Source organism: Oncorhynchus mykiss, chromosome 12 (assembly GCF_057628025.1).
Source record: "Oncorhynchus mykiss isolate SJ-2025 chromosome 12, ASM5762802v1, whole genome shotgun sequence".
Taxonomy (NCBI): Eukaryota; Metazoa; Chordata; class Actinopteri; order Salmoniformes; family Salmonidae; genus Oncorhynchus; species Oncorhynchus mykiss.
The window spans coordinates 31185839-31209031 of NC_143033.1; the positions used below are offsets into that span (position 1 = coordinate 31185839).

Sequence of the window (23193 nt, forward strand, 5' to 3'; positions counted from 1 at the left end):
TTTACGCTACTGCTACTCTCTGTTCATCATATATGCACAGTCACTTTAACCATATCTACATGTACGTACTACCTCAATCAGCCTGACTAACCGGTGTCTGTATGTAGCCTCGCTACTGTATATAGCCTGTCTTTTTACTGTTGTTTTATTTCTTTACTTACCTGTTGTTCACCTAACAACTTCTTGCACTATTGGTTAGAGCCTGTAAGTAAGCATTTCACTGTAAGGTCTACTACACCTGTTGAATTCGGCTCACGTGACAAATATTTGATTTGAGCTAGCAGCATTACAGACACACACACAGTGACAGCACACAACATGAAATAACTAAGGTTTAATGAATGCAAAATTATTTTTTTAAGTAAATACTGAAAAATACTTCAGAGACAAAAAAGTTAAATGTTACTTCAGGGCACTCAACCCCTTCCCATAGCTATGAATCTGCTATCACAGTTCATTCTTCCATCAACCTACAAATACACAAGATTGTGAAAGTACGACATATAATAATTGCTTGACAAGGCACAATAGGAGTTTTACCTGACTATATAACTTGAACAGGAAAGAGGGGGTCAGTAACTAGAGCCTGGTGTTTGCTACTGGTGAGGTCACATGGTCAGGAAAATCTCTTTAACCTAGACATAATGAATGCAACAAGGCAATTCCACTCCAGCATGGCCCAATTTATTTTTAGAGTATCTCAAAATGTTCTGGCAATTCTCACATAAAAACTTAATTGAGAGGAAGGATGTTTAACATGCCTTATACATTTGTATCACAAACCATTTTTTTGAAAATCATGATGAATGTGGCCATTTTAGGCTCTTTTAGACCCTATAATCTGTGAACCGTACACGGTACAGCCATCTTGGTGTAATTATACTCCTTATAGTGTGCTTTAAAATATGGATTACGGCTGTATTCTGAAAAAAAAAAATCCCATTAATTTATTCAACATTAAAAATATTATCAACATCTCAAAGGTACCCTTTTTGATTTTGCTTATTTTTAGACATCTTGTTTAGAACAATATACTCTTCAAACACATATTTCGAAGGTGGGCTCTGCTAATTTTGAAGAAATTATCCATTTAATACATAGAAATTAACATTGGTTTAAGGAAGGACCTATCACAGTTCCTTTTGAATCCATTTTTCCTTTCACTGTGTTGATGGTGCTCATAAAATTGTTTTTAACTTTAAAAGTAGCAGAGCCCACTCTGGAACATTGATGTACTTGTAGAGTTTATAGTTTAAATCAATATTTCTAAAAAGGGCCTAAAATGACCACTATAATCATTTTCCAAAAAATGGTGTGTGTCACAAATGTAAAAAGCCTATCAAACATTCATCTTCCCAATGACGTTTCTATGTGATAATTGCCAGAACAATCTGAGATACAAAATTATTTTCGGGCTTTGCTCACATGGAATCACACAATAGCAGCTTTGTGGTTTCCTATGCTGATAGTAGTTATAGTTATGGACGCAAACCACCTAGGTATATCACAAGAGTCAACATACATGTCAATACCCAAAGGCTTATAGGCAATATAAGTGGACAATTCCCTTACATAAGCAACTATACAAGAGGATAATTATCCTAAATTAGAAACAAAGAAGCTTCTCCACCAAATTGTTACAGGACAGTTCCCCTTAGCCTGAATATGTAACCCCTTAGCTTGTTTTACACAGGCTGTAAGTGTACAATTCCCTTACATTAATAAGTCAAGGATATTGCAATTTTTACACAATGAAACTTGTGGAAAAGCTGGTATCCCTCAGATATGTAAATGGTTTAAACTATGGCTGTGAATATTCTCCGTCTGAAGAAATAATAAAAATATGATTTTTCTTACCACTGGCAATGGACTAGGAGTCAGATATTAGAAATGTTTCAAACATCACAAATGGCTTAAACTCCTCTTTCTGATATGAAATCTTTTTTGTTAATTAAGTGCATGCATCAATCAAAATAGGTCCTAATACAGTACTCTCTCCACTAATGATGATAATTAAGATTATGCTGTTCGAGATCAGGGGGGATGATGAGGAGAAAGTTATCCATCAAATGTATTTATAAAGCCCTTTTTACATCAGTAGATGTAAGTAGATACAGACACCCTGCCTAAAACCCCAAATAGCAAGCAATGCAGATGTAGAAGCACGGTGGCCAGGAAAAACTCCATAGAAAGGCAGGAACATAGGAAGAAATATACAGAGGAACCAGGCTCTGAGGGGTGGCCAGTCCCCTTTTGGCTGTGCCGGGTGGAGATTATAAGAGTACATGGCCATTTAAGGCCAGATTGTTCTTCAAGATGTTCAAACATTCATTGATGACCAGCACGGTCCAATAATAATCACAGTGATTGTAGCGGGTGCAACAGGTCAGTACCTCAGAAGTAAATGTCAGTTGGCTTTACATAGCTGAGCATCTGTACCATGCCTGTGTAATGTGGATTGCATTATGATGCCGGTCCAAGATGGTGCTCATTAGTGTTCATCAACATTTCTCCTTTTTATCGAAGAATCATATGTTAAGTAGGATATTATGGCAACACTTCTGACAGTCTCATAGTGGCATATCTTGGACAGCATCACTTTATCCACTGTTGAGCACAACGACTTCCTGTCCTGTGCACCTGTGGGTGAGGGTTATGTCAGATCCTGTACGTCCAGGAGCATGGCGTCCTGTTTGGTTCTCAGCTGGTCCCTTATCAACAGGTGACCCACCAACTCTGAGCTCAGGTCTGCAAGAATATAATAGAATATTACTTTGCACAAAAACATATAGATCCTAAAACACAAAAACCGTACAGCAAGCACTCACCTGCCAGTTCATTTCCTGACACATTATTACCATGTAATAACCACCTTTTTTCCCATGTAACGACTACGATTTCCATGTTATGATCATGATTTGCATGTTTTTAATTTTTTTTTATCTAACCTTTATTTAACTAGGCAAGTCAGTTAAGAAGAAAATCTTATTTACAATGACGGCCTAGGAACAGTGGGTTAACTGCCTTGTTCAGGGGCAGAACGACAGATTTGTAATTTTTCAGCTCGGGGATTCAATCTAGCAACCTGTCGGTTACTGGTCCAACGCTCTAACCACTAGGCTACCTGCCGCCCCATGTAAAGACCATGATTACCATGCAATGACCGCCTACTGACCGTGTATGTCGTGGTTGAGTGAGGTCCTGAGGGAGTTGAGCTGCTGTATTGAGCAGGTCTGCAGGTCACAGCGTTCCAGATGCGTCCTCTTAGTGATCACACTACTGCAGGCAAGGTGCTGTGACACACAGGAATTATTTACACATACCAATCCTTACCTCTCTCCCACCACATGCCCACTGTTTCCCTCTATTTCTTCCAACCCTATTTCTTTCACTCCACAGTCCACATTTCTCCATTCTTCTCACCTCCTCTTTCTGTTCAGCTAACAGCTTGTTTTTGAGCGCACTCAGCGCGGCCCTCACTTCCAACTTCAGGCCAGAGGGGTGGTAACCATAGCTACCTGGTCCTATAGAACCCTGACAAACAGGAAACAAAACAAACGCATGGCATGGGTACATATGCATATCTTCATATTTGGCCCTAGAGTGCCGCAATGTGTGTAGGTTTTTGTCCCCGTTTTGGGCTATACTATAAAACAGGAGGGACTCGCTCACTTCTTTGACAGCCCCCTCCTCATCCTCACTCTCACTGTTGTTGATGTAGCATAACTGTAGATTTTTTTGGTTGTGGAATCTAAAATAAGAAAATAAAAAGCATGAACACTTAAAAGAGAGAACATAAATTATATGGTTTCAGAGAATAAAGAATGAAGTTGAGAATGAGATTGACTGTTTTTGACTTTTGTTACCTAGACGAGACGACCGTGACTCGACATCTTCCGTAGTCCTCCTCATCCTCCCATTCATCTTTCCTCCACAGCCCACCCTGCCTCTCTTCCGCCCAGCCCCCTGACACACTCCCCTGTTCCGACCCACTCGTACTCTGAAAGAGAGGAACAGAGGGAGGGATCAGGGATGGAGGGATGACATGGGAGGAGGGAAGAGGTGAGATGTGTGGTAGCGGGGGAGTTGAGAGTGTAAGCAATAGGTGTCATTAAACCCATCATCGCAGTCTTTTTCAATGCCGGTGGATATTATTAACATGTATAAAGCAAAGAGAGTAGGATTAAGTTGCCCCTAAATGCCGATGGGCACTCTGACTATTTGCATTGACCCCCCTTTTTAATTTTTCAATTACATTCTTGCACTGGCTCTATGCACTCACTAGACTCTCACACATACTACACTGACACTCCAACTACACTCCAACACACACACTTCACATACAGTGGGGCAAAAAAGTATTTAGTCAGCCACCAATTGTGCATGTTCTCTCACTTAAAAAGATGAGAGAGGCCTGTAATTTTCATCATAGGTACACTTCAACTATGACAGACAAAATGAGAAAAAAAAATCCAGAAAATCACATTGTAGGATTTTTAATGAATTTATTTGCAAATAATGGTGGAAAATAAGTATTTGGTCAATAACAAAAGTTTATCTCAATACTTTGTTATATACCCTTTGTTGGCAATGACAGAGGTCAAACGTTTTCTGTAAGTCTTCACAAGACTCCATGCAGATATCCTCCATGCAGATCTCCTCTAGAGCAGTGATGTTTTGGGGCTGTTGCTGGGCAACACGGACTTTCAACTCCCTCCAAAGATTTTCTATGGGGTTGAGATCTGGAGACTGGCTAGGCCACTCCAGGACCTTGAAATGCTTCTTACGAAGCCACTCCTTTGTTGCCCGGGCGGTGTGTTTGGGATCATTGTCATGCTGAAAGACCCAGCCACGTTTCATCTTCAATGCCCTTGCTGATGGAAGGAGGTTTTCACTCAAAATCTCACAATACATGGCATACATCACATACATTCTTTCCTTTACACGAATCAGTCGTCCTGGTCCCTTTGCAGAAAAACAGCCCCAAAGCATGATGTTTCCACCCCCATGCTTCACAGTAGGTATGGTGTTCTTTGGATGCAACTCAGCATTCTTTGTCCTCCAAACACGACGAGTTGAGTTTTTACCAAAAAGTTATATTTTGGTTTCATCTGACCATATGACATTCTCCCAATCTTCTTCTGGATCATCCAAATGCTCTCTAGCAAACTTCAGACGTGCCTGGACATGTGTCCCCCTGCTTAAGCCAGTACGTCTGGCACTGCAGGATTTGAGTCCCTGGCGGCGTAGTGTGTTACTGATGGTAGGCTTTGTTACTTTGGTTCCAGCTCTCTGCAGGTCATTCACTAGGTCCCCCCATGTGGTTCTGGGATTTTTGCTCACCGTTCTTGTGATAATTTTGACCCCACGGTGGTCTTGTATGTCTTCCATTTCCTAATAATTGCTCCCACAGTTGATTTCTTCAAACCAAGCTGCTTACCTATTGCAGATTCAGTCTTCCCAGCCTGGTGCAGGTCTACAATTTTGTTTCTGGTGTCCTTTGATAGCTCTTTGGTCTTGGCCATAGTGGAGTTTGGAGTGTGACTGTTTGAGGTTGTGGACAGATGTCTTTTATACTGATAACAAATTCAAACAGGTGCCATTAATACAGATAACGAGTGGAGGACAGAGGAGCCTCTTAAATAAGAAGTTACAGGTGTGTGAGAGCCAGAAATCGTGTTTGTTTGTAGGTGACCAAATACTTATTCTCCACCATAATTTGCAAATCAATTCATTAAAAATCCTACAATGTGATTTTCTGGATTTTTTCCCTCCTTTTGTCTGTCATTGTTGAAGTGTACATATGATGAAAATTACAGGCCTCTCTCATATTTTTAAGTGGGAGAACTTGCACAATTGGTGGCTGACTAAATACTTTTTTGCCCCACTGTACACTGCTGCTACTCTGTTTGTTATCCATCCTGATTTCCTAGTCACTTTTACCCCTACCTACATGTAATATTACCTCACATCCCTGCACATTGACACGATACTGGTACTCCTTGCATACAGTATAGCCTCGTTATTGTGTTACTATTTCCTTTTTTTATCCTTATTTGACCATTGTATTTGTTTGTCTTACTTTTTAACTCATTTTTTGGGGAATGGCTCATAAATAAGCATTTCACGGTAAAGTCTCATCTGATGTATTTGGCCGCATGTGGCAAATACAATTTCATTTAATCTATGGTCAGTGTTGTGTTGTTTCTGATAATTATTAAGGTCAGGGTTTGGGGTGGGTAAGCTGATCTCAGAACTGTCACAACATCTTCACACTCCCTTCATGCCCGCTGACCTTTGCCCTTTCTCTCCTCTCCTCCTCCTGTTTCTCCAGTTCAGCGATCCTCAGGCTCAGGTCTTCCCAGTGCATGATGGGTAGGTCCTGGTCGTCCTCGGAGGACTCTCCATTCTGACGAAGTCGCCCTGCCCCTTCCCCAGCAAACGGCTGTGTCTCATCACTCTCCTTCTCCTCCGCTGTCTCCTTCTCCGTCTCTCCCTCCATCCTTCACCCTGTTGTGGTGGGCAGATGCCAGAGAAAGGGAGGCCAAGGAAGAAGATTTGATTCATTTTAATTTGGTATAAAGTGATTCACGGTGGGTTGTCTCTGATAAATAAATAAAGTTTGTTTATCAATTAGCAGCTGCCAACACCATTATACACTGTGCACAATCTTACAATAGGATACCAGGATACTCAGGGGAAAAAAACAACAAGTATTGCTTAGAGACATTGGGAAACACTTGGCCTGAACTGTAGGAGAGACTAGTCTATTTCCTAATAGTGAATTGTTTACCTTTCCCATCAACTGAACTAAGATTACATGCACTAGACTACACCCAAAATTCCCACTCTGTTTTAAAAGCTGGAAGTAAATAATTTTCAGACTCGCTATGTCTGACTGTAGAACGATTGCGCTCAGATTTCTTGCCATGAATGTGCTGGAAGGCGCGCACGACACGAATACAAAGTAACTCTTCTCCATTGATATTTAACTCACACACACACTGAAGACTTGTTGTTTACAAGTTGAACATTGAAAGGGGCGGGTGGCAAGCAGATACTTTGATTTACCTATTCCAGACCGTGGTGCAGTTTTCCTATTCCCAACATCGCGGTCTCCTTCTCTTGTTTGTGTCTTTTAAAATTTGATAACGTACGGTTTCCCAGTGGTGTATCGTTTTAATAGCCCACAATAATCTATTAACTTGATTAAACTCTTCCTTGAAGTTAAGGAAACACCCTGCCTGCCTGCCTGTCTTTCTCCCGTACCCCTTCCCTTTCCTCCCGCCCCCTCTTTCCTCTGAGACGTTCCCACAGATTTTTAACCTCTACCTTCTGCAGCAGGGGAAATACGACCGCTTCCTACATCCAATGCGCCACCAGTTGAGCCCTCGGTGCATATCCCGTTTAATTATTGTTGTGTCGGGTTCCTGTAAGGGTTGACATGACATACAATATCCATTTAAGATTAAAACGAGCGGGTGTGATCTGACTCTGGTCCTACATTTCGATCGCGAAACAATGTAAAGGAGAGTTCTAAGAAAGGGTTAGAATATACTCTTAGGTGTCCAATTTCACAATTTTTGGAGATGACGATTCAAACCAGATGGGAACACCCGGTGCGAAACAGAAAGTCACGAGGATTGCTTTTAGTGACAGTCATATGCATTATAGCATTTGGCGAAAAAACGTAAACATCTCAATTGTTTTTCAAATAATGTCATTCTTTATAAGGGACATGTAAAAAATATTAAAATAGTAATTTAATAAAAAGTGGACAATTGGTTCTATTATTTTCTTGTAATTTTTTATTTCCGTGAAACTGTGCACTTTTGACATTGGAAACACATTTTGTAATGTTAATTAAGGATTATATTGAAATACAATATTCAAAAAAATATTTAATATTGATTCATGTGACAATAAGATATTATATGTTTTCTATTTACAATAAGTGAAAGAAACTAAGTCGGTGCATTTGTTATAGACTACTAACATGACTTTATCTAGGATTGTGGATGAAAATGTATATATTACTTACATTTACAATACATAATGTCAAGGTAACATTTCAGGAGAGAAGACCTAGGTCATTTTGTCCATTTATCCAAAGCTTTCAAGCAGGGGCGCAACTATGGTTTTAGAAGTGGGAGGGATATTACTATTATTATATATTTTAAAATCTAGCCAGATAAACACTCCAAACAGCCAACTCGACCGCTTGGAGGCGTCCGCATGGACCTAAAGTATACCGTTGCCTCGTTTTGTATAACATTCCAATTATAAAACTGGGGGGTGACAAAAATGAAATTTCAGTAATTTCCTATTTTCTACTCCCCTCTCCCAACCTGGTCTAAGAGCATTTCATATTATTGTGTATTCTGTACGTAAATCCGTCCCACTCCATTTGTATGATATGTTGCGTTTCGTATGGTATGTATAATTTGTGAATGTCCATCACCCATTTCGTATTTTATGATACAAATTACAATTTGTATTATATGTTACGAATTTGCTAAACGTACAATGTTACGAATTTGCTAAACTATAAATATATTACGAATTTGCAAACTGAACAATATTTAATGAATTCTAGCTAGGTGGCTAACATTAGCTAGCTGGCTAATATTAGCTAGGCGTTAGGGGTTAAGTTTAGGAGTTAGTTTAAAGGGTTAGGGGAAGGCTTAGCTAAAAGGGTTAAGGTTATGGTTAGCTAACATGCTAAGTAGTTGTAAAGTAGTTAAAAAGTAGTAAGTATGCTGTACAAAAATATAACCACAACATGTAAATTGTTGGTCCATGTTTCATGAGCTGAATAAAATATCCCATACATTTTCCATACGCACAAAAAGCGTGTTTCTCTCAAATTTTGTGAACAAATTAGTTTACACTTCATAAGGGAACTGAATAAGTCATTTTAAATACATTCCTTAGGCCCTAATCTATGTGTATGGATTTCACGTGACTGGGAATACAGATATGCATCTGTTGGTAACTTAATTTATAAAAAGGGCCATAGGGCCGTGGATCAGAAAACCAGTCAGTATCTGGTGTGACCACCATTTGCTTCATGCAGCATGACACATCTCCTTCGCATAGAGTTGACCATGCTGTAGATTGTGGCCTGTGGAATGTTGTCCCACTCCTCTTCAAAGGCTGTGTGAAGTTGCTGGACATTGGCAGGAACTGGAACATACTGTCGTACATGTCGATCCCGCGCATTCCAAACATGCTCAATGGGTGACATTTCTCATTTGCCAAGATATTCCATCCACCTGGCAGGTGTGGCATATCAAGCAGAGAGCATGATCATTACACATGTGGACCTTGTGTTGGGGACAATAAAAGGCCACTCTAAGAGCTGCAGTTTTGTTGTTACACAACACAATGTCACAGATGTCTAAAGTTGTTACACAAGGCCATTTTAGAGAGTTTGGCAGTATGTCCAATCAGCCTCACAACCGCAGATCACGTTACTACACCAGTTCAGGACCTCCACATTTCGGCTTCTTCACCTGCATGATCATCTGAGACCAGCCACCTGGACAGCTGATGAAACTGTGGGTTTGCACAACCAAATAATTTCTGCACAAACTGTCAGGAACCGTCTCAGGGAAGCTCATCTGCGTGTTCGTCGTCCTCACCAGAGTCTTGACCTGACTACAGTTCGGCATGGTAACCAACTTCAGTGGGCAAATGCTCATCTTCGATGGCCACTGGCACACTGGAGAAGTGTACTCGTCACGGATGAATCCCGGTTTCAACTGTACAGGCCAGATAGCATGTCCATCGTGTGGGCGAGCAGTTTTCTGATGTCATATGGTGGTCACACCAGATACTGACTGGTTTTCTAATCCACGCCCCTACCATTTTTTAAGGCTTCTGTGACCAACAGATGCATATCTGTATTCCCAGTCATGTGACCTCCATAGATTAGGGCCTAATGAATGTATTTGACTGATTTTCTTGCATGTTGGGTTTATAACTTTGTTCAGTGTAGTTGAAAAGTTGCTAATTAGCTAAAATTGTCTGTGATGAAATTTGAACTCGCAACCTTTGGGTTGCTAGTCATTTGCGTTATACTGCCACCCATTTGAGTGCTTGTTGTCTTAAGTAACCATCTGTCTTACGTAACCATACCAAACATTACATATCATACTAGTGTCACTGTTCTGAATTTACCCATTTACTATGTTACATCTAGTCCCTGAGACCAAGCTGCCTCTCCTCCTCATTCACCAGCCTGTAGTTCCTGTTGCTCCCACTGGGTGTCGCTAATGAGTCGATAGTTTAGCTGCCTGTAGTTCTGTGGGTGAACATGTCTCTGCCTCCATACCTCCTCATACAGGCTCTGCGTGACAGGGGGCAGAGGGGGAAACATCCCAGTCTGAGCAAAGGTCTGGGCACTGGTCCTTGTCCATCTTCAGCATATGTTTGAGCTGCACCCCCCTCTCCGCCTTCCTCTTCATCTCTCTCTGGTCCTCCTCTTGCATCTCAGCCCGTGACCGCAGGGCCATGGAGCCCTCCGTCACTGCAAGGGCAAACTGAAGAGAGAGAGGGGTAGTGAATGAGAGATGGTGAGGGAGAGGTGGGATAGCCAGACATTTTGTTCAACAAAAAATAAGATGATCAACAACATCAACCATCTTAAAGCCTCCTTCCTCGCCTGGCAGTGAAAGTGGGGGAAGGGGCAAATAATTTTGCAGATGCCTATGATGAAGAGTGATGGGAAGGCTGGAGGCATCAGGAACCTGTAGAGTGGGTTACCAGGTGCTCCTGGATCTCCAGGCCCAGCTGGGCTGGCTCCAGGAAGGGGTAGCTGAAGTTGTAGCCCGTACTGAGCAGCAGGACCTGGGCCTGGATAATGGACCCATCCCGGAACTGCAGAGACCCACCCTCCTGGACCTCCACCACAGCCTGGTAGACCAAATAGGGCAGAGGGAAGGGCAGGGGCTCAGAGTCACCTGGGCATTAGATCAACCCAGTTCTAGTGAGATGTCCAGTCCTGAGGTGCCAGCACCCAGCACCACCACCGACTGACCGCGGCGGTATGAGTGACTGTAGATCACTTTGCCAATATATAGAGACAGGGGGATGAGAGAGAGGGATATAAAGAGAGATGGCATGAGGCAAAGGCCATGAGTGTTTCCTGACCACCTAACCTGGCCCAGACGTTTTCCAGATCAGGTCATATGGTCAGGAAAACCCAGGCATTAGATATACACTACATTAGCAAAACTATGTGGACACCCTTTCCCTTCACTGGAACTAAGGGGTCTAGTCTGAAGCATGAAAAACAGCCTCATAACGTTATTCCTTCTCCACCAATCTTTACAGTTGGCACTATACATTCGGGCAGGTATCCTTCTCCTGGCATCCGCCAAACCCAGATTTGTCCGTCGGACTGCCAGATGGTTAAGTGCGTGATTCATCACTCCAGAAAACACGTTAACAGTGCTCCAGAGTCCAATGGCGGCAAGCTTTACACCACTCCAGCCGACGCTTGGCATTGCGCCTGGTGATCTTAAGCTGTGTGTGGCTGCTCCGCCATGGAAACCCATTTCATGAAGCTCCTGACGTTGCTTCCAAAGGCAGTTTGGAACGTGGTAGTGAGTTTCTTTATAACACTTTGTGACATATGCTTATGTAAAAAGGGCTTTACAAATACATTTGATTGATTGTTGCAACCGAAGACAGACAATTTTTACGCGCTACATGCTTCAGAGGTCCCGTTCTGTGAGCTTGTGTGGCCTACCACTTTGCGCTGAGCCGTTGTTGCTCCTAGACATTTCCACTTCTGCCCTGCTCTAGCAGGGCAGAAATTTTACAAACTGTCTTGTTGGAAAGGTGGCATCCTATGATAGTGCCACGTTGAAAGTCACTGAGCTCTTCAGTAAGTCTATTCTACTGTCAATGCTTGTCTATGGAGATTGCATGGCTATGTGCTTAATTTCATACACCTGTCAGCAACAGGTGTAGCTGAAATAGCCGAATCCACTAATTTGAAGGGGTGTGGCCACACCTTTGTATATATAGTGTGGGAAGAGAGAGAGAGGGCTAGATGGTGACGCTGGTGTGCACCTTTAAATCGCTCAAGCCCAGGGATGGATGGGATGTGGGGGTCAGAGTAGTGCCTACGGGGAGAAAGGGAGAAAGGGGTCAAGGGTTAGGGTGTAAACGACAGGGGTCTGTTGTCAAGTGAATGTCTAAAGCACATCCACATCTCTTACCCGCTGCAGATTAACACAGAATCAAATGTTTCAGTGTTACGTGATCCCGACTTGTCACGTGAAGTCACCTCCCATGTCGTTATTTGTCCCTTCTCCTCTGTTGCCATGGTGACAGGGATCCCCTCCTCCACCACGGTGCTGAACTAATAAATTGCGGGGGAGAGATGGGTTGAGAGGCTTTAGAGTCTTGTCCTATGAAAACTAATAAACGTTTTCCTTTTTTCACCTGAAATCGATGAGTGTGGACATTCCTTCTCTACCCCTGACAAAGGACCATGAGGCATTGTGTGTGAGTGGACGGTACCTACCTTGATGTTTGGTGTGATGCGGTGGCTCTGGCAGTATCTCTCCAGATATCTCTGCACTTCCTGGTGTCCTTGGAAGGAGTAGGCTGGGGGTCGAAGGGGAAGTCAGGGAACATCATCACCTCCTTTGGCAAGTTGGTCCTGCATAGAGGGAGGGACAGTAAAACACGAGACACACAATAAGACCTGGGTCATGTCAGAGAGAGAGAAAAACAGAGAAAGAGGGGTGAGGTTAGAGTGTTACAGTACCTGAGGTCTCTCTGTACATGCTGCTGTGAATGGGCAGCCCGTTGTCATAGCTACCGGTACATTCCTTGTAGAACCAGGTGCCACCCACATGTTCCGTGAGCTCCTAGGCGACGGGTGGTGCAAAGGTGTCTGGGCGGGACAGGATGTGACGTGCGGCACACAGAACTGCATCTCCCTCACCCACCACTGCAACTCGCAGCTGGTGCATCATCACGGTCCTATCAGAGGACACAGACAGACAGGGGGACATGCCAATCACAAAGCCTTGAATACAATTACATCAGGGACCTATTCAGGAGGGTGTTTATAGCATTACAGCTAGAGAACTGAGTAATAACTGAAGAAAACTGACAGGGGCACTATGAAACAACACTGACACCCAATAGACAATTTGAACTGCCAGCTGCCCGAATTTTTTGACAGATTCCGTATGAAAAGCGTTATATGCACACACACACACAGACTTTACAAATGTGGGTCTGTCAAAGTAAAAGTCCTGCCCCACGGGCACAGTAGTTTGAAATGGAATTGTATTTAACTTCTGGCTTCCCATGGACTGTTTCTGTGCAACCCAGTACAATTGACAGCAACACTAGTGTATTTAAATACACTTGCATTGCTAAAAGCATCTACTCAGGCAGCACACCATACAATCAATTGCCCTTTGGGCCCCCATAATCATTGCTCTCGAAAACCCTACACTCTCAAAAACCGTTCTTTATAAGTAGGGTTTTACGTAAGCCAATAAATTCACCCACTGTTGTGACCATGTGAACTACAATTATGACACTGTGTTTTAACATTTTGAAAGTCAATATTAATCTCTTCCAAACCGGTTTTCGAAACATATGCTGATATGCCCCTTATCTTTCACATCAAAGAGAAAGAATATTTAAAATAAAAAATATTGTTACTGTAGCATTTTTACACAGATTCACTAGCTGTGGGTGCCTCCAGTTAACAAACTACACTTCCTCCCCAGTTAAGATCACACACAGGTATTTGGAGAATGCTAGAAAGCTAATTAGCACAGGTGGCCAAGCCTAGTCTCATAGACTAGACGTAACATAGTAAACATGAATCCAGAACACTCAAATTGGTATGAAATGTTACGTTTGGTATGGTTACATAAGACAGATGATTACTTCAGGCAAAAACAAAAGGAAGGTGTTTGGTCGGGGTCGATGTATAATGCGAATGTCTAGCAACCTAAGGGTCGCAAATTCAAATCTCATCATGAACAACTTTAGCATTTTAGCTAATTAGCCACTTCAACTGCTTTTTAGCTACTTTGCATGTTAGCTAACCCCCTAAGCCTTTAAAATAATTCCTAACCGTAAAACTTAAACTTGACAGATCCATTGGATTCACTAATACTTTCATCATGGACAACATGCAAAGTGTAGCTACAGCTTTATATAAAAGTGTTGTACTGTATACAATTGCTGGTATCAACACAGTCTTCTGTGGCTAAAGCAGTCTGGACTGGTTGAAGCAAAGTGGGAAGGATAATTTTTTTAAGTGTTTCAGTCTGCCGTGAATCATCATAATTCATACACCAGTAAGCATCTATAGATAACATGCCAAGATAGCTACATGTACATACGTTGTCTCAACTGTATCAAAGTCATTTTCATTTTCATTGCTAGCTATATAGCTAGCTAGCTAGACAGTTGCATACAGATACTGTTATAACTTGCTTCGTCTTGCAATGAGCCATTGTTTACGGATGATTCGTTGCGGGATGAAGCAACGTTAAGACAGCTAACTGAGCTGCCAGTTGCATTCTGCTTTTAATTTTTTTTAAAACCACAAATATTTAATTTATTTAACTAGGCAAGTCAGTTAAGCACAAATTCTAATTTACAATGACGGCCTACCCCGGCCAATTGTGCACCGCCCTATGGGACTCTCAATCATGGTCAGATGTGATACAGCCTGGAATTGAACCAGGGACTGTTGTGACACCTCTTGCACTGCGATGCAGTGCCTTAGACCAGTGCACCACTGGGGAGCCCAAATGTTGATTGCTGATGTGCTAAGGCATGCATGAAATGATGATAATATTTTTAATGTTTGCCAGTTTGACATGTTTAACTAGCTAGCTACCGAAAATAGCTACTGTTGTGCGAATGCTAATCGATTAGCAAGCTAATCAAACCTCATGTTACGTTGTAGGGACACATGCTAAATTTGCTAGCTAGTTATTGGATTATAGATTGAGGTAATTTTTTTGCATGTTCAACTAGCTGGCTAGCTAACCAGCTCATAATTATGAAGTTAAATGTTAGCTAGTAATCGTGCGTCTGCATTGTCGTTGTTGGACTAAGTTACGTGTGTACAGGGCATTTTAGTACAGCTGTAGCAGTCAACAGGGAATAACAAGCTATAGGATATGATTTAATTAATGTTTTAAACCTATTTTTCTTTCAGCATAAACCTGCTCTCCGCCGCCAGTACAAGGAGATGATTGAGGGTAAACAAGCAACACTTCAGGTATTTTGTCTGTGTACTTTGAGCTTATTGCTTGGACTTGGGGGTCATTTAATGTTATTACTGGTATGTTATGAATGTTATTACAAGGTTTTAATGTATTTTCAATTTTTGTCTGCTTTCCTCCTTTACAGCTTTAACTGTCTGGAGCTTTCACTCAGATGAAACCAGGTTTCAGCTGCTGTGCAATGTTGATGTCCTTCCTCCCAGAGTTGTGAAAGCATCTCCCGGACGGGTTTTGAGATTAAAAGCCATGGACATTACATGTCCTACTCCAAAGGGAAATATGCTCTCAGGCTAGATTCCTTTGTTTATATCATAACATGACCTGAACCAAAGTTACTCAAAGGATCTTATGATATACGCTTAAGTCTAGATATTGTTTTTACCTAAGCTTTTGTGTTTGTGTGTTTTAAGTACCTTTAGCACATGTAGTGAAATATTTCATTGTTTTTTTACACACTACCTCACTGCTTTAGCACAATGCCACATTCGCATGTGTTCCAATATGCATTCTTTAAGAGATGGGTGGGTCTAAGGCTTTAGAGGGTCCGAACGATGCTAAATGGGCATTAACAAAGAACAGCACTGTAGCTGTTCAATGTGAAAGGTTATCTTTATTATATAACAATAGACAATTTAATACTGTAAATGGTTTGCCTAATGGGGTAACTTGGTGAGATAATGTTCTGAGAATCCAGTTAGGCAATTTGGTTAAAGTAGTCCTTTTCTAAATATATGTTTCCCAAGGATTAATGTAGAGCAAGTGTGAAGGTTTATTTGTCACATGCACAGGATACAGAAAGTATAAATGGCACAGTGAAATGGTTACTTGCATAGTGGAGTCTTCTGTTTAGACATGTAGCTAGCTAGCTAGCTAGCTAAACAATGACCCATAATCCCAACTCATAACATTACTGCCCTGCATGAATCTTTGAGTAGCTAAAGATAACCAACTAGGTTCAATGTTAGCTAGCTAATATTAGGCTATAACTAGCAATGCAAATGGCTTTGAGATACGAATATTACTACACAGATCATACTCGTAACGTTAGCTAGCAAGCCAGCCAGCTAACGTTAGCTAACAGTACGCTTTAACTTGCAATGAAAACGACATTCTGACAAACTTAGAAATGTATATCTGAAAATGTAGCTAACTAGACTCTCTTACCCGTCGGTAAACAGTGGGGCAAAAAGTATTTAGTCAGCCACCAATTGTGCAAGTTCTCCCACGTAAAAAGACGAGAGAGGCCTGTAATTTTCATCATAGGTACACTTCAACTATGACAGACATTAATGAGAAAAAAATCCAGAAAATCACATTGTAGGATTTTTAATGAATTTATTGGCAAATTATGTGGAAAATAAGTATTTGGTCACCTACAAACAAGCAAGATTTCTGTCTCTCTCACACCTGTAACTTCTTTTTTAAGAGGCTCCTCTGTCCTACACTCGTTACCTGTATTAATGGCACCTGTTTGAACTTGTTATCAGTATAAAATACACCTGTCCACAACCTCAAACAGTCACACTCCAAACTCCACTATGGCCAAGACCAAAGAGCTATCAAAGGACACCAGAAACAAAATTGTAGACCTGCACCAGGCTGGGAAGACTGAATCTGCAATAGGTAAGCAGCTTGGTTTGAAGAAATCAACTGTGGGAGCAATTATTAGGAAATGGAAGACATACAAGACCACTGATAATCTCCCTCGATCTGGGGCTCCACGCAAGATCTCACCCCGTGGGGTCAAAATGATCACAAGAACGGTGAGCAAAAATCCCAGAACCACATGGGGGGACCTAGTGAATGACCTGCAGAGAGCTGCGACCAAAGTAACAAAGCCTACCATCAGTAACACACTACGCCGCCAGGGACTCAAATCCTGCAGTGCAAGACGTGTCCCCCTGCTTAAGCCAGTACATGTCCAGGCCCATCTGAAGTTTGCTAGAGAGCATTTGGATGATCCAGAAGAAGATTGGGAGAATGTCATATGGTCAGATGAAACCAAAATATAACTTTTTGGTAAAAACTCAACTCGTCGTGTTTGGAGGACAAAGAATGCTGAGTTGCATCCAAAGAACACCATACCTACTGTGAAGCATGGAGTGGAAACATCATGCTTTGGGGCTGTTTTTCTGCACGGACTGATCCGTGTAAAGCAAAGAATGAATGGGGCCATGTATCGTGAGATTTTGAGTGAAAACCTCCTTCCATCAGCAAGGGCATTGAAGATGAAACGTGGCTGGGTCTTTCAGCATGACAATGATCCCAAACACACCGCCTGGGCAACGAAGGAATGGCTTCGTAAGAAGCATTTCAAGGTCCTGGAGTGGCCTAGCCAGTCTCCAGATCTCAACCCCATAAAAAATCTTTGGAGGGAGTTGAAATTCCGTGTTGCCCAACAACAGCCCCAAAACATCACTGTTCTAGAGGAGATCTGCATGGAGGAATGGGCCAAAATACCAGCAACAGTGTGTGAAAACCTTGTTAAGACTTACAGAAAATGTTTGACCTCTGTCATTGCCAACAAAGGGTATATAACGAAGTATTGAGATAAACTTTCGTTATTGATCAAATACTTATTTTCCACCATAATTTGCAAATAAGAGAACTTGCACAATTGGAGAACTTGCACAATTGATGGCTGACTAAATACTTTCTTGCCCCACTGTACATGGATGAATGCTTCTCCATATCTGTCACGGATGCCCTTAGTTTTAAGATGTAATCTGGAGATAGGTGTTTTACACAACAGCCTTATGCATGTTCTCTTTTCGACTCCCTCAGCATATTTGAAATCAAAACCCTTGAATTTTCTCCATCTCTGTAGCTATCATACTCTGCTTCCACTGGGAATTCCACTGATTTCCAATCTCCGTTCTCCAAAAAGTGGAGAGCATTAGCAACACTTTTGCAGTTCTTCGTGCTATCTTTCAAAAAAGCTGTGTTAGAAAGGATTACTTACACATACTGAGCAGCTCATGTTATAGACAGAAGTGTGCTACATGGCAGACCAATCCAAACTCATCTAAGTATAACAGGGTTGGTTTTCTTTCGTTATGGGTTGCCATACGACCTATGGAAACTCCCCCTTCACGTGATGTGATTGAGATGCTTAATATCAAAGATGTTTACAGTCACGCCAAACACTAACTGTACCTGTGTGACCTGTCACTATAAAAGGCAGTGTGGCGTGACATACTGTCTTTACTCCACTCTCATGTTTATGTGTTTTACATTACGAGATTACTATTAATCCCCTTCACCTTATTTTCTCACGGAATTATGATTCTTTAACGATTTGAGGAGGTGCTGTGAGTAGTTGATTTTTATCAAATCTACTCCCCCCTCTCTCGTTATTGTGCCTTTCCATACTAGCTAGCTTTTATTGCTTCTTGTTGGGCATTTCCATCCTTGTATGTTCGCTAGCTAGCTAGTTAGTTTCAGGTCTATCCTGTTACCTCAGAAATTAGCTAGTAGCTAGCCACACATAGCTACCATAGCTAGTTAGCTTGCTGTACATGTTGTTGGAATTTGTTGACCCGCAGTGTCATGCCAGTCCTGCTTGACTGCCACACCAGTCTGTACACGGAGCTGTAGGCTACCAGTCCTCGATTGACCGAGTCCACCAACGCTGAGACTGACAGTCCACGTTTGACTGTGTCAGTCAGATAGCTTTATATAGGGGGCAGTTTCAAGCCCAGACCTTGATACATGTTTAAGTGGGACCACAAAGCACGACACGTCAGAGCCAAATGGTAGATTAAGTCACTGGACGGTCATATGGCAAACATTGAGTCTGCCCTCAAGAACATCCTGGCCAGGCTTCCCCTGCCAGGACCAAACCTAACCTCTACCTTTGAATGGAGCATGGTTGTTGAATCGGATGACACTGACGTATTGTCCACAAGAGCCTCCCACTCTTATGACAACAGACTATGACAACAGACAACAGACTACCGCCCCAATAGATCCACAGACGATGCAATCGCCATCGCACTGCACACTGCCCTATCCCATCTGGACAAGAGGAATACCTATGTAAGAATAGTGTTCATTGACTATAGCTCAGCATTCAACACTATAGTACCCTCCAAGTTCATAAATAAGCTTGAGGCCCTGGGTCTGAACACAGCCTTTGCAACTGGGTCCTGGACTTCCTGACGGGCCGCCCCCAGATGGTGAAGGTAGGAAACAAAACCTCCACTTCGCTGTTCCTCAACACAGGGGCCCTACAAGTGTAAGTGCTCAGCCCCCTTCTATACTCCCTGTTCACTCAACTCAATCATCAAGTTAGCAGACGACACAACAGCAGTAGGCCTGATTAGCAACAATAACGAGACAGCCTACAGAGAGGAGGTAAGGTCCCTGGGAGTGTAGTGCCAGGAAAATAACCTCTCACTCAATGTCGACAAAACAAAGGAGCTGATCGTCGACTTCAGGAAACAGCAGAGGGAGCACGCCCCTATTCACATCGATGGGACCGCAGTGGAGCAGGTGGAAAGCTTTAAGTTCCTTGGTGTACACATCCCTGACAATCTGAAATGGTCCACCCACACAGACAGTGTGGTAAAGAGCCTCAGGAGGCTGAAGAAATTTGTCTTGGCACCTAAAACCCTCACAAACCTGAACTTTTACAACTTTTCACGCCTGGTTTGGGGGCAGGACCGAACCATTTCATATAAATAGAGGGTGGCAATACAGAGGCTCCCTGGATGTTTACTTTATTTTAAAAAACAAGAAAATAAATCATTAGTTTTATTTTACATTGTAAATATAACATTATATTAATGATTATAGGCTAATCATTTAATATCGATTTTTTTGACCTAATGTTCCCCCCCCCCCCCCATATGCCCCTGCCAGTGCATCAATTCTGGCACCAAAAGGCTCTTGAACAGCTTCTATCCCCAAGCAATAAGACTGATATATAGCTAACAAAATAGCTGCATGGACTATCTGAGTCAACCTTGTATCCTCATTGACCTTTATATTTTTGTCTCTATGCACACTCACACACTCACTCCATCATCTGCTCACTCACACATGACATGCACCTACTTTTATACCGACTCTACACACACGCACACACACTCACATACAAGCTGCTGTTACTCTGTTGATCTTATATCCTGATGCCTAGTCACCTTAACCGTATACATAAACTCAGCAACGAAAGAAACTTCCCTTTTTCAGGACCCTGTCTTTCAAAGACAATTCGTAAAAATCAAAATAACTTCACCGATCTTCATTGTAAAAAGTTTAAACACTGTTTCCCATGCTTGTTCAATGAACCATAAACAATTAATGAACATGCACCTGTGGAATGATCGTTAAGACACTAACAGCTTACAGACGGTATGCAATTAAGGTCACAGTTATGAAAACTTAGGACACTAAAGAGGCCTTTCTACTGACCCTGAAAAACACCCAAGAAAGATGCCCAGGGTCCCTGCTCATCTGCGTGAACGTGCCTTAGGCATGCTGCAAGGAGGCTTGAGGACTGCAGATGTGGCCAGGGCAATAAATTGCAATGTCCATACTATGAGAAGCCTAAGACAGTGCTACAGGAAGACAGGACGGACAGCTGATCGTCCTCGCAGTGGCAGACCACGTGTAACAACACCTGAACAGGATTGGTACATCCGAACATCACACCTGTGGGACAGGTACCGGATGTCAACAACAACTGCCCGAGATACACCAGGAACGCGCAATCCCTTCATCAGTGCTCAGACTTTCCGCAATAGGCTGAGAGAGGCTGGACTGAGGGCTTGTAGGCCTGTTGCAAGGCAGGTCCTCACCAGACTTCACCGGCAACAACATATGGGCACAAACCCACCGTCGCTGGACCAGACAGGACTGGCAAAAAGTGCTCTTCACTGACGAGTCGCGGTTTTGTCTCACCAGGGGTGATGGTCGGATTCGCGCTTATTGTCGAAGGAATGAGTGTTACACCGAGGCCTGTACTCTGGAGCGGGATCGATTTGGAGGTGGAGGGTCCGTCATGGTCTGGGGCGGTGTGTCACAACATCATCGGACTGAGCTTGTTGTCATTGCAGGCAATCTCAACGCTGTGCGTTACAGGGAAGACATCCTCCTCCCTCATGTGGTACCCTTCCTGCAGGCTCATCCTGACATGACCCTCCAGCATGACAATGCCACCAGCCATACTGCTCGTTCTGTGCGTGATTTCCTGCAAGACAGGAATGTCAGTGTTCTGCCATGGCCAGCAAAGAGCCTGTATCTCAATCCCATTGAGCACGTCTGGGACCTGTTGGATCGGAGGGTGAGGGGTAGAGCCATTCCCCCCAGAAATGTCCGGGAAGTCACAGGTGCCTTGGTGGAAGAGTGGGGTAACATCTCACAGCAAGAACGGGCAAATCTGGTGCAGTCCACGAGGAGAAGATGCACTGCAGTACTTATTGCAGCTGGTGGCCACACCAGATACTCACTGTTACTTTTGATTTTGACCCACTCTTTGTTCAGCGACACATGATTCAATTTCTGTTAGTCACATGTCTGTGGAACTTGTTCAGGTTATGTCTGTTGTTGAATCTTGTTATGTTCATACAAATATTTACACGCTTAATATTTACATGTTAAGTTTGCTGAAAATAAACGCAGTTGACAGTGAGGGAATGTTTCTTTTTTTTGCTGAGTTTATCTACCTTTATCACTCCAGTATCCCTGCACATTATAAATATGGTATGTTATTCATATTTCTTCTTATTTCTTGTTTTTTTTCTAGTATTACATTGTTATTGATTATTGCGTTGTTTGGTTTAGAGTTAGCAAGAAAAGCATTTCATTGTACTTGTGCATGTGACATTAAAACCCCTGCCATCTGTGGCATTGTGTTCTGTGACAAAATTACACATTTTAGAGTGGCCTTATATTGTCCCCATTTCAAGGTGCACCTGTGTAATGATCATGCTGTTTAATCAGCTTCTTGATATGTCACACCTGTCAGGTGGATGGATTATCTTGGCTAAGGACAAATGCTCACTAATAGGGATGTAAACACATTTGTGCACAACATTTGAGAGAAATAAGATTTTTGTGCATATGGAACATTTTGGTGATCTTTTATTCCAGCTCATGAAACATGAGACCAACACTTTATATGTTGCGTTTATATTTTTGTTCAGTATACATGTACTTTCTACCCATCCGTCATGCCTCACTTTAGCAGAAGATGGATGTAAGGCAGTGTTTCGGCCAAATCCAGCATTCTTCCCAAAGGTGCTTTCATCATCACGTGCTAACCAGCCATTAATTATAGTGACATTTCTTCCGCCTTCTCACAAGAGTGTCATGAGTTGCATACACTTTGCCCAATTAGGACATTGAGTGCATATCTTGCTGAAACAAGAGCTGTTTGTCAAACAGAACAGCTTTTTGTGTGTTATGGGGAGAATACCATAGTGCGGCACACAATTGGCCCAACGTTGTCCGGGTTAGGGGAGGGTTTGGCTGGGGTAGGTCATTGTAAATTAAGAATTTGTTCTTAACTGACTTGACTAGTTTAATAAATGTTAAATATATATATTTTTAAATAAACACCAAGGGTGTGATGTCTCGAAGCCGAGACTGGAACATTATATTACCACTGCAGTATCAAAATCAAAATGCTGCAGTAGGTAGACCAACTCCAGACAGCGTAGTTGCACACTCCACCAGGGGTATGGACACTTCATGGGCCATGTTATGAAGGGCCTCCCTGGACTCTATCTGTTCTGTTGCAAGTTGGGCTAGACTCCATTTTATGTCAACAAGTCAGTGGGCCCTATGGTTCTGGACAAGGCACGCCCGTGGACCTTGTACATACTTACTTATCAACCATCAGTGAGATGGATGTTCTATACAGAGGCCTTCCACTCTTGGTGGTGTTGCACCCAATTGAAGCCTC

General features: G+C 42.5%; 1 protein-coding gene and 1 pseudogene across 2 annotated transcripts; both read right to left on the reverse strand.

Annotated features, from left to right (window-relative positions):
• Positions 1-319: 319 nt before the first annotated feature.
• LOC110537419 (schwannomin-interacting protein 1) lies at positions 320-7638 on the reverse strand. Of its 2 annotated transcripts, none has more exons than XM_021623445.3 (7): positions 7333-7638; positions 6296-6510; positions 3867-4000; positions 3673-3751; positions 3424-3534; positions 3176-3293; positions 320-2748 (listed from the first exon to the last, which is right to left on the reverse strand). In XM_021623445.3, the coding sequence occupies exons 2-7, from the start codon at positions 6500-6502 to the stop codon at positions 2654-2656; spliced, it is 744 nt and encodes a 247-aa protein (XP_021479120.2). In that variant the 5' UTR covers positions 6503-6510; positions 7333-7638; the 3' UTR covers positions 320-2653. The 2 variants fall into 2 exon arrangements, with proteins under 2 accessions (XP_021479120.2, XP_021479119.2); XM_021623444.3 differs by having other exon boundaries at positions 7072-7579.
• Positions 7639-10231: 2593 nt separating this feature from the next.
• LOC110536844 (uncharacterized) lies at positions 10232-13345 on the reverse strand (annotated as a pseudogene).
• Positions 13346-23193: the final 9848 nt, after the last annotated feature.